Source organism: Echeneis naucrates, chromosome 9, assembly GCF_900963305.1.
Source record: "Echeneis naucrates chromosome 9, fEcheNa1.1, whole genome shotgun sequence".
Lineage (NCBI taxonomy): Eukaryota > Metazoa > Chordata > Actinopteri > Carangiformes > Echeneidae > Echeneis > Echeneis naucrates.
Genome location: NC_042519.1, coordinates 19211473 through 19224401, shown reverse-complemented (window position 1 = coordinate 19224401; position 12929 = coordinate 19211473). Strand labels below are relative to the sequence as shown.

Here is a 12929-nt window from a genome sequence, read left to right as displayed (position 1 = left end):
GAAGCCAAGTACGACTTACCAGGGCCAGAGAAAACTCTAAATGTTTATAGCACAGGATCAAAAGGTACAGTTTGCGTAGTGAGAAGCCGGAGCCCAATTGACAAATCATCTCCTCTGGCAACAGGATAAAAAAAAAAAAAAAAACATGAGTCACTGATTTATTTATTTATTTTTTTTGTTTGTTTGAGGGGAAACTGAGAGGCATAGATAATGAATAAGTGCTAGCTGTGTTTGGCCCTGTAATGGAAACCAAGCTAAAGACTTGCCCAGAGAGAATGGCAGGAGGGAGCTCAGCTGGGCCAGAGATGTGACCCAGAATACAGCTGAGCAGAAGAAGAGCGGCGAGGCGTGGACCGTTGGACAACACCACAACTCAGTACAACACCGACAGGGCGGAAACATTCACACTGCGGCATTTCTGCAGGATCCAACAGGCCAAATGGAAGTCTTTTTAAGACACTTTAATACCAGATAGAGTGAAATTTGATACCTTTTCCACAGTCGCACTCTTCAAAGGATGATGGAAAAACCAGTATGGACAAGAAGGTCTACCAAGAATTATTTTCATTGTTCATTTGCCTGTTATTGCCTGTATTTCTTCCAGGAAGAATGAATCAGCACAGCAACAATGTCCATCGATCGACTAAATTATTTATTAATTTAGTTATGACACTACATAATTTTCTGTTTATATCAACTAAGAATGATCAGAATGTATCCAAACAGAAAGAAAAGTAATAGCTCAGACAGCGGGAGCTCATCCATCCACTTGCTCCTGGTGGATTGATGAGCAGCTGATGATGCTGAAACTGTGTCGATAAATGGAGAACTGACAAACTCACGTTTAGTCTACAGCTGTATAATAACTCCTCAAAGGCTGCAACATATACAAAGACATTAGTGCCAGACATTCCCATTTGAGACTAATGATTTATTGCATCCTATCTAGCAATTTCCCCTCAGAATTAAACCTCAAACATCATCTTTGTGTCACAGTGTTGCTGTGGTTTACTCTTGTGGTTATCGTTACGTGAAAACAGCAATGTTTGTGTACCAAATGTGGCTCTTTATGTTAGCACCAACAGAAAGGTGTGTTAAAGGATGTATTTATACAGAACAAATAAAAATGGCAGCAATGGCACCAATACCTAGCTATTGGCAAGGTCCTTCATGGAGGTTATATGTTCAGTGTCTGCAGATGAGAGGCACTCATTCAGCTTTACATTCATACTTTTTTTTTTTAAATCATTATCCATAAAGGATAATGATGAAACTGAATTTTGTATACTTTATCTTACTGCTTGCTTCAACCATGACATAACAGTGCTTACAGGTATTAACAGGGCTCACACCTACATGTTCACCAGCACAGGTATATAAGAAATGAGCAGAAAACTAAATTAATAAGCTGAAAACTGTTTAGTGAGGGTGTTGCACAGCTTTGCTTTGGGGGCTTTCCACATGCAACTCAGCAAGGTCATGTGCGCTGGCACTGTGGTTGTATGTCTCACACACACACACACACACACACAGACGTACACAACAAAGAGGTTATGACAAAGGAGAAAAACACTCATTTGAAATGCACGGACAAAGAAATACAGTTGGTGTAGCCGACCATGCATTGATCGATATGTGGATTTTTTTTTTTTTTTTTTTAAGGCGACGAGGCACAAGAGCGCAGCAGGATGACCCCTCCTGCACAAAACGACAACTCAAACGAGGCAGAGCAAGGAGAGATCTGACAAACATCTTGACCACATGACTCTAACCACTCCATTTCCTTTAGATGTTTCTCTTGATTTTTGTCAGACTGAATCTCACACACAAACATATACGTCACTCCTCCCACAGTTTTCTACTCTGTGTGGGAAGAAAGTTTTTCTGGCTTCTTTCAATTGCCCAAACCGATATAAACAAAAGCAATAAATGATATGAAAAGCTGCCTACTGTCGTACAATATCTGCTCTGAGCTTTGTTGTTCACCACATCTTAGCTTTTCTTTTTTTTCCGTAGGACATATTTAGCTCTGTACTGCCACCCCGTTACAGCCTTGACTCTTTTGTCCCGGCCACATGATCTGAGCCATCTCTTGTTCAGGTATGACGTATTTTCCCTCCATAATCTTCTCAGTCTACAACTCGACCTCCCCTCCAAGCCAGACTGGATTGTTCCCGCAAGGAGTCATCCAAGATCAGCTGTCTGAACCATCTCAAATGGCTCCTCACAATTCAACACAATGCGAAGGAGGTTCGTTTGTATCATGTAAACACACAGCTGCATGTATCTGCTTGTCAGTTTCCTGCTTCGTAGTCATGAGCAAGACCCACAAAGCTGTAGGAGACTTGGGCAGCAGCTTGCTCTTAACTAAAAAGGAAGCCATACTGGCAGTGCATTGTGGGCTCTCTCTCCCCCATGCTGCGTCACAATTCAATGAAGCGGAGGCAATTGTGAGTTCAAGTTTAAGTTCAAGTTTAATTGTGTACCTTTTACTGCTCGGCTTCCCTTCAAGATTTTCACTCTAAAATCCACGGGAAAGCAAAAACCTTGAGATGGTGGACCGAGCTAAGGAAACAGACACAGCTGTGCAGCTCCACTGTGACAAAACAAGAGCAATGACAACCAACAACCACTTCTGAAAGTCTGTGCTGCAGTCTTTCTGTGGGTTTTGATGTTTATGCTTCCAACTTTAACTAGACTTCAAACTGTTGTCACTCATTTGTTTAGTAAGTCCTGCAAAAAAAAAAAAAAGTGTTCCTCAAGGTTCAAAATTAGACCCACTGTTATTTACTTTGGACATATACAATATTCATTTTCCAACTCTACACTGTAATGCCCTGTTTTTCATGCTGATAATAGTCCCCTGTGTGTCATCAGTCCTGCCAGAAACCAGACTTCTGCCTGCTTTTCATGACGCCTCTCCCTGCTTAGACTTCAAAAACACAAAATGTGTGCACAAGCCACCAATGATCCTCTCCATGCCCCAAACTGCCTAATTCATCCAGCAGGACTTAGGACCAGCAGTGTCCAACAAAATTCATGTTGCATTGCAGCTTTTGCATTCTTACATTAGAACAAAATTTGGTTCTCCTTTAAAAAAAAAAAAAAAAAAGACAGGAAAATGTGAAATAAATAAATAAAGCATAAAGCTTTGTCAGCCCATACTAATACTCGTCACGGCTGAGAGAGAGAGAGGAACCTTTGATTATCAATGCACCTGCTGCTTTCCTTGTAAATTTGTGGGTTTTAACTTGGTATGATCTCTGTAACTCAACGTTCCTTCCTGGCAAGAGAGTCTTTACTGCTGACTATGACTAAACACTGGTTATCTACTCAGTCCCAATCCCTCAATACATGTTTCATGCAAGTGTGGTGATAGAGGCGTTTTAATTAAGAAGCTAATTGAAAAATTGGTTAGAAGAAGACTGAATGAAGCTGAAATCTCTGGAAAGCAGCCAATTATGAAATCAGCTTTAAAAAAAAACAACAACCTCTGTTTTATCATATTATTATGATAAAAGAAAGTGGCATAAGTACTGCCCACCCTTTGGGAATGCTGAGACATGATCCAGATTTCTGATAATGTGGATTCTGTGTCACTGAAGTTAAAGTGATCCCAATTTTTGATACTGTGATTTTATTTTAAGCTATCATTGCATTTTCATTGGCATTATATACATCATCTTTTTTTATATATACTTTTCTTTATCCTTTGGCTTTCCTGATAAACAATGTCACAATATTTTTTTAAACACTTATTTTTGCTGAGTAGATTTAGGCAATATGCTGCAGTACTGAAATGAATGAATTCAATTATAGTATAAAGCTTCAGTCAAGCAAGTATGACACACATTTTCTCGTTTCATGCAGCCATGTGTGCCTCACTGCATTGAATATTCTTTGGATTTAATCACTAACTTTCACCTTGAGTGCTGGAGAATCATCACTATGGTGGTACCAAACACGGCTGCTGGGAAAACAACCATGCAACCGTACAAGCTTCTGTTTTCAGACTCTTAGAAGTACAGGAACAGATCCAAGTGTTGGAGAGAGCCACAGCGGGTTACCATTACCTGTCATACCAAAAATATAATGCCAGCCAATGTCAGATATTGTATCCGGAGGGCTGGCAGAGCCAACAGGACGGCTGCATGTGAACGTGCCGGCGCCTTAGTATCGCAATTTTCATACAAAACGTCTCTCATATCTCTGGACAATATGAGACAGTCGATACAAAAAAAAAAAAAAGAGAGAGGGATACAAGTATGGGCAAGTCATCAGCAAATAGAAACTAAAAAGCAGAACCTTCACTGGAAAGGAGTCACAAAAAGTTAAATTTATTGTGTTTAATGAACCGCAGAAGACAAACATGAGAACACCTACTCTCATGCCCTATTTTTCTATCAATCAAAATCTGTCTGGTTGAAACAAATGGATTTGTTACATGATACTCACAGCTGTGGTGAACAAACATTCATTTTGTGACCACACACACAGACACACACACACGTACACTTATACACTTTACATGACTCAGTCACTTCAAGGCAGAATTTCTAGGTTTCATGAAACTCAATCCCTGGAAAGAGGAAAAGATTTGACTTTGTGGGCGAGATACAAAGACTGTTATGATGTAAAATGAAACTTAAGTATTGACTGTCAGTCAAGAGATTATCTTGATAAATAATGTTGTCAGCACGGGCCACGTCAAGTTCTGCTTCAATCAATCAGTACTTGTGCGCGCACACATTCACCTGGCCTACATGGATGAATTAATCTGTTGGGGGCAAAAATATTATATATAATTTAGGCTTGGGAGATTGGGTCTGGACAAAAAGGACTGTGAATGAATTGTTAACATTTAATTTTTTAAAGTTCACCATCGATTCACCGTGATCAAGATGGATCAGCAGCAGAAATCAACGAGGCAGATATTTGTGTCAAAATTTATGCGGCTTGATGTGAGAAAATACGTATACTGTCTGATTTGATTTTTAACCCAAAGAGCTTTTTTTTTGTTTGTTTGTTTTTAGGTTTAAGTGTGCAACCTAGACACCTTCAAGGAAAAATTGCTACTACTTTTGGCAATTATTCAGCAGATCATAATTTAAAATAAGAATGTTGACATTTGAAATCTGCCCGTCTGTCCTCGTTGCTGACTTGTCTGCCGAACTGTAAGTCTCTCTTTCTCTCTCTAATGCTTCTTGCTGTCGAGCTTCCTGTATCTTCTCGTTTGGTTCTGTTTCTGGCTCAGCTGACTGGGGCCCATGTGTTCAGGGCTTTATTAGCGGTATGTGACAAGAGCCAAATTAACGCTGCATGTTGCCATATGAGAAACTAAAGTACAACAAGTAACACAGAACAGATGGACACCAGCGTCTGCTTGTTGGGGAAGTATTTTCCACTGATGTTGCAAACTCCGCTCTTACTCTCAGTGAGAGAGAGAGAGAGAGACAGAAAGAAAAAACCTGAGCGTGCTCTGAAACCAAATGCTAAATTAACTAAAATTAATGTATCTACAAGAATGTGTAAACATGCAATTAAATGCACTGACTTCTTCCATGTTGGTTTAATTGACGTATAACTTCACATTCGGTTTTATTTTGATCGAAATTCTTTTACTTTCTTTTGACTGGAGTCTCGGGACACCTTGATGGGTCAGAAAGAAGCAGACATAACTTTTACCATATATGCCGACAAACATTTGTGAGAATGTACGTGGAGAGCACAAACACATCCAGACATGGAAGGAAAACCTCCATGAGTAAAATGATCCATAGTGTAGGCACACGTACACACCACCATGAAATGAAACCATGTGGGAAAGATTAGGGCTTGAAGAGCTGGAACAAACACACACACACACACACACACACACACACTAAGATGAGATGAGATGAGAGGGTTGTGATTAAGAAGAAGTCTACAGGAGGTCTGAGGAAACATATCCGCCATCAGGCTGAAGCAGTCTGTGGGAACCAATTCTGGAAGACAGAATACCACGATTTTCCTGGCAAGACGTGAAGCTCGTCTGTAACCTCGACTACTGTACATCAGATGAAAAGAGGAGCAAGGAGCAGCGTCGAAGGAACAACAAGCTTGGTCGAAGCTGGGGGAAGGTTAGCAGATAACTGCATACCTTGAAGAAAAAGGGTTTAACTTTAAAGAAACCAGCGTCAGGACTGTCTAATGTTTACGAGTCATGCTGTTGGTTTGTCCTCATTGAACTACTCGGGGCCAAAGTTAAAGGCTGAAATGTGACTTTAGTGTCAAACAGCACTGAAAATGTTATGGAGACTTCTGCTTGTTTCAGCTGACATGACAAGATTCACTTCTGCATTAATAAAAATGTTACATCTGTTGTGAGGTCCGGAAAGGGGGGGGGGGGGGGGGGGGGGGGGGGGTTGAGATTCCCATGTTCCACACCCCTCACATTTCAAAGAGACTGTTGCCTCCAATAGAGATTTCCCAGATCTCTGCTAAGACCAGCATCGAAAGACCCTGCTTTCCAAAACAATAAATTGCAATTCATGCCACAAATAAGCAAAACCTGCCTAACCCCCCCCCCCCCCCACCCAGAAAGGTACCCTTCTCTCTGACCCTTCACTCGGGTTGGCCTGATAACATTATCAGGCGACGGCTGTAAAATTACCGCTCTGGAATGCATCCAGGTCAACAAGGACACAAGGATTGATATACAAAAAAAAATGACTACTCCGATCAAATAAGAGGCTGTAAACATACTGAACTGATTCCCCTACGAAAAGAGGACTTCACAGCTGTTCACACCATTTTTCTACGAGATAGTTTGTCAGAGATAGAATTTACACCGGACAATGAACTATTCCACTTATGTAACAACAGCGCCACGTCAATGACAAACCACCGGAACCGACGGCATTTTGCCTGAGCAGCGTAATCTATGTGCTCGGTTGTTGCTTTCAACTGTTCTGTAAAAAGAAAAAGAAACTTCATACACAGTCCAAAGTCATGCATTTTTGTTTTTCCACCTCCAGTCAAGATATGTATGAAAATGCTCTTTTCTTGGTTCATTTGTTTGTGTGTTCTGTGATGTGATTAACTAATAACCATTTAATTGTGTTTTACAGTGACTAAGATAAAACCATGTCGACCGAAGTAGCCACAACAAGCAGAGAAACTGTACTTATCAAAACGATACATTACTCTTTGTTTTATATAAAACTTCAAACTTGGGTGAATGAAAGTCGTAGCTTCAAATCCAAACACCGCCGTCGCCATGCCCTGAGGCTAGAGGGAGAAATTCGATTGGACCAAATTTGGCAAAGTGAGATTATATGGAGTTCTGAAGAGGAGAGCCCTGTATTTGATAAACAACCTTCCGTTCATTTGCTCAAGTTCCCAAATTAGTCTTCAGCTGCTGAATCATCATTATCACATTATGTGATCCATTTAAATATCCAAGCTCACCTGTTTCACCTGGTTTATGCTTTGATCTGCACCTGTATATAATGCACACATTTTGATTTACCTTGTTTTAATTAATAAATCCCCCATAAATTAAGCCATTGTTACATTCCTTTCTTCGGTAATTTTTCTGAAGTCAATCCACAGAACATAACCCTGACCCTAAAGAACATCACTTCCAGTTTGAGACTTAAGAGGCAATAATATACACAATCCTAAGCACAACACATCTTATCAGATTTGTTATTTTGTCAGCGCATCTGCAAAACGACTTACTGACCCAACCCCGACTATCTTCGAAAAAATTAAAGCACCAATAACTAAAAAGGTAAAAAAAGGGTGAATGTAATCAGTGCTGTTGATTTTTAGACTCATGCATGTACATGTGTAGTTTGAGGAAAGCGTGCGCATGTGCAGATTTTCTGAAATGATTTAGTAATTCTTATTCTGTAAATACTCCAATTCTGTTATTATATATTTACATATCTTATTTTAATCTTCACAGCCATGTCTATAGAAAATTTGACAATAAATGCAGTTTATTTTCAAGCTAAAAACTGATAGACTACCAGTTGCGCCTCGACTGGTGTTTTCTTATACATATTCAGTTTTATATCCACTTCCTCTGTTGTGCTAAATTAGTTCACTATCATGAAGCATTCAAATGTGCATTCTCACATAAAGAAAGAACCCGTAGACGTGTGAGCGTCTCCAAAACACTCTAACACAGAGACGGCAACATTTTCCATTGTTTGTGCTTTTTTGTGTAGATTATGTGCGTATGCTAGTCTGCCACTCTCCTTCCTTTTAAGGCCATTCCCAGAGCCTTAAGTCTGCCTTGCCAAGACTACACACACACACACACACACACACACACACACACACACACACACACACACACACACACACACACACACACACACACACACACACACGAGAGCAGCAATGCAGTTGGCTGACTTAAGCACCACTGCCATCAGCCAAGCACATCCTACCAATGCCTTTCTATTCTGAAACAACATGCATTTGTGTGTACATGCACGCAAACACACATGCTCACAAACGCATGCGCGCGCGCGCACACACACACACACACAAAGTTCTGGCTCTATCATCAAGTGAATTACCTCACACACATGGTTAGGCCTACAGCTGGCTTAAGAGTTGAGGGCTGCTAAATATAAAATACAACAAGCGTGCATACACACTGAAACACACACATGCATGCTTTTTCGTTGACCCCCTGTTTGTTCCAGAATACACAACTGCACACACCCTGAAGAGACTGACCCAAGCTTCCAGTGACCTTATAGATGGCAGCAGTTAGTGAGCTGGTTGGCTAGACAGCAGTCAGCTGAGCCGCTCTGATTACTGGTTTGGGGATCTTGGGGGACTGGGTGTGCAAGCACATGCAGCCTTGCAGCTGGCCCCATCTGGAAATATTGCAGGCCTTTATGCCATGAGGTCTAATGTGGGGAGCCAAGCATGCATAAAGGAGAGAGTGAGAGGGAAAAAAAAAATTAAATAAAAAAAAGACATCCTGCTGTGCTGTGAAAATGTTAAAAAATGCAAGTCACTCACAGAAACAAGCTTAAATAATGTGGCAATTTCATATTGTCTGACTGAGTAGATGCACTAATTATGGAGTAATAGGAACAAAAGTCATGACTGGCTGAAGCAAACCCCAAACAAACAGGAAATTGTGTAGGAGGCAGAGCTGCTCACCACTCTAAGAAGACTGAAATGTTGCAGATTCTTTGAGCAATTTGCTCCGAAATGTAACACTAAATCAATGCAAGAGAACTGCTTTATAAAGAAATGTGCAATCAGTAAATCTATCTGTATCAGCAAAATCATTTCCTCAAGTTAATTTAAGTGAGTTTAAAGGCAAACTATCTCTTACACAATCTAGAGGATAAATCATGGAATTTTAACAGTGACTCGGATGATGCCCCTATTTGTTTGCATTAATCTAAGCTGTGACAAGTAATAACTTGGTTTCCATTTTGGCTCGGGTACGGCTGTTCGACATCACAGCACAAACTGTAGCTGCAGCTGAACTAAATAAAGAAATAAATAAAAAAGCAAATCACTCACTGGAGGCCTAGCTGTGATGAAAACCACCAATAAAACGCACACATTTCTGAAGCAAAGCTAAATGTCACCACCGCTTTCATCGTGTTTTGTCATGTGGCAAACTGTACACAAAAAAGGAGATTCTTAGATGCAGCAAACTATCATTTATGAAAACAAACGCAGGCAGAGGAAAGAGATGATCTGCAAAGGGAGGGGTGTGTGTGACTCAAACAGCTGTTCCTGTGTGTGTTTGTGTTTTCTCAGTGAGTGTCTACAGCATGCACCAGAGGAGAGCACCCCTTAATTATTCAGTGAAAATTGTGCCTTTTAAAAATTGCTTTTATGTTGCCCTGCAGGGTTTTTAATCTTATCTATGGTTAGAAACACTCACAGGCTACACAGAAAATACAGACCGCAAAATACAACTGACTGTGCGAAAAGTCACTTTAGCTGTAGTCAAAATTACAGCTGTGATTTCCATTCAAATGGTAATGCATTACCAAGGCGTTATCTAATATGTGCAGTGTGTCACCTGAAGAAGGAAGAAACCTAATTATGAGACTCAACAAAATTGCGCAAGTATGTATTATGTGAAACCTTTGCCAAATACGTCTCCTGACTCAACTTCAAAAGAAAACCTTTGGAGTAATTTATAGTAGAGCAACAGTCAAAGCGGCTAACATGAATCATCTGTGAAGAATAGCAGAGCATCTGCCCACAGATTTGTGAAGGGCCAGTATGAATAACCCACAGGAGGATCGAATCAGCCATCCAACATAGAGGCAGACTTGCAGAATATTACAAAATGAGAAGAATGCAAATACAAATACAAAGGATGTACTGACTTCGACTTTTTTTGGAACTTAAATATTGAAATGAATTGGCTACATTCATTCTTTGTGGAACAAATCACACTGAAGATGACTGATAGGATTTATAATTGCCTAAACATGTAGGGACATTGCAAACTGACGGCCCTGAGAAAGTGAAAACCCTCTAAGGCCTGCTGTGGGTTTTGACTTTCCTGTCTGATCGACACAAACAGTAATGAAACACAATGTGATGAACCCGGCTGTTGTTACATAATTCAATGGTGTTTGGAGCTCTAAGAAGATCCTCAAAGAACATTTGCAAAAACTGCAGATAGACAATATTGTGTCATATGAAAGCAGGCATGTGCTGTAACTCCATCAGACGACGATGATGCAACCACAGCACAGCGTGCTTTCTGGACCAATCCAACGCTGAAATGCAATTTTACACTGAAAAACACTTGTGCAATTATCATAAACACTTAAACTTTAACACCCAATTTAACGGCACAGAGAGCAAAGCTAAGAATACAGCGCTCACTGAACCATGCCCCTCTCTCTTATCAGTGCTCTGAGTCCTTTTAAATATCAGTCAACGAGTGGAACAAATCATCCATATAACTGATGTGTGTGTATGAACGTGTTTTTACCTTTGGAGGATCATAGAGCTCCAACTGGTACCTCTCCCCTCCTCTTCCTCCTCCTCCTCCTTGAGCATCTCTGATCCTCCTGACCAGCAGGCGGCAGCGCTGCCAGGTGGGCTGAGAGTCTGAGATAGTGTCATCCACCAGTAAGTACCTCAATTGGCCGTCCTTACAGCAGCCGCTCGCGTCTGACCTCCTCTGCCTCGTGCTTCCTGTGCGTAACCTACGTAAACGGTCCAGCAGGTGAGAGGCTACTCTCACCACAGACCAATTGGAAGCGCCTGGGGGGGCGCCCTCAGAGTTCAGGCAAGAGGAGGAGTGGGAGGAAGAAGAGGAGGATGACACCTCTTCATTTGTGGAGGAAATCCCACCCACTCTGTCACCATTATTTGGGGGGTTGCTATTGTTGGCGGTGGGGTTAGGGTTGATAGGAGAGAGGTTCTGTGAAGAGGGGGGGCTGGGGAGGGGCCGTTTCTTGAATATGCTTTTTACTGTCTGCTGGATTTGATTCACAGAGAAGTGTGTGACGTCAGCATGGCCAGGGTTGGATGACGAGGAGTCAGTTGGGTACCGTTCAGACAACTGGCGACGATCGCCGCCAGAGATCTCCTCGTTGCTGTGGCTCTGAATGAGCAGCGACCCACTGCCAGCACTGCGGGTCGACCCTCTGAGAACAATCGGGTTTCCTGATAAAGAGCTGCCCGCAGCACATCTCAGCGGCTGCTCCTGTTCCCGGCTCACCACCACCTGCTCCACCTTTGGTGGTACCAAAGCAAACAGAGCAGGCGCTCCACCCGGCCGGCTTGCCTCCCGATAGTCCTGCACCCCGGACAAAGATGTGATCCATGACAGACCAGTCACAGCCTGTGTTTGAAGGGGACGGGCCCCTGGAGGTGTGGAGGCGGCGCTGCCAGTGGCAGTAGAGCACGTGTTCGGGCTGAGTGGTACGCCATCTTTGTCGACCTCGCAGCAGAAGTGCTTCTGGAAGAGGTCGGTGAACTGCTTGGAAAAGGTCTCCGGTGGGAGGACGTCATGTTGTGGCCACTCTCTGGCGAAACTCCGGTAGTGTCCAGCCAACTGCCTGGCTGTGGCAATGGCGTGCAGTTCGCAGAACTCCCTCCAGCCTCGCGGGGGCACTGCCACGCCAGGGCCTCCTCCTGCTGTTGTGCTGGTGTTGGCTGGATGGATAGTGTTACCATTCATTGCAGTAGCCAGACCGGCTAAGAATCACTGCTGCAAGAAAGAGGTGGAGAAGAGACAGAAAAAAAGAGAAATGGATGGTTGCAGAGGAGGTGGGGGTAAAGGAGTGGATGTTGAAGACAAGAGCGGAGGGGTGGATGGTGTGGAAATGAAGGAAAAGGATGATTTAGAGACAAAGGAGAGATATGGAAATCTAATTAGGGACAAATCAAGATAACGCAGTGTGTTGAGCAAGAACTGATGCACTAAAGATGAAATTGGCAAAACAGTCATAACATTTCTTTGAACTACTTGAAAGTTTGCAATGGTTCAAACATTGAGAAAGAACAGCCAAAAGTCTGATTTTATCTGCACTCAATCTTAAACGGCCCAAATTGGATTACATGGGTCTGCAAAGAATCTCTGGCAATCAACCAGTCAGAGTATCTTAATAGATAAGAACAGCCACAGTTCACTCAAAGGACAATGTGTATCCATTCAATTCGGGAGGAGGAAAAAGAAAAACCCGCAAAGTGGGTAGACATTCAGAAATCAGTCAAGGTGAAAAAAATGAGGGAGGAGAGCTTGAGTGGAGTCACTAATGACGACTAAAGCAGTTCCAAAGTACACTGATACGAACTTGAGTGTTTGAAATGAATGGAAACACTAATAAGTCATTCGGACAGACACTGAATGAGGCTGTGATAGAGGAAGTATGGTTAGAAAATTTCTCAATCAACCACACTGCCTGCTCGGCCATCTGTGTGTTTAC

General features: G+C 42.1%; 1 protein-coding gene across 6 annotated transcripts in view; it reads right to left on the bottom strand.

Annotated features, from left to right (window-relative positions):
• sh2b3 (SH2B adaptor protein 3) overlaps positions 1 to 12929 on the bottom strand; it is a 46981-nt gene that overhangs the window by 20784 nt on the left and 13268 nt on the right. For 4 of the 6 annotated variants that reach the window (XM_029511694.1, XM_029511693.1, XM_029511697.1 and 1 more), the window contains exon 2: positions 10985 to 12211. In XM_029511694.1, coding sequence (XP_029367554.1) covers positions 10985 to 12181 — 1197 coding nt within the window. In that variant the 5' untranslated portion in view covers positions 12182 to 12211. The remainder of the gene's footprint in view (positions 1 to 10984; positions 12212 to 12929) is intronic. The other 2 variants (XM_029511692.1, XM_029511696.1) reach the window with 1 other exon arrangement.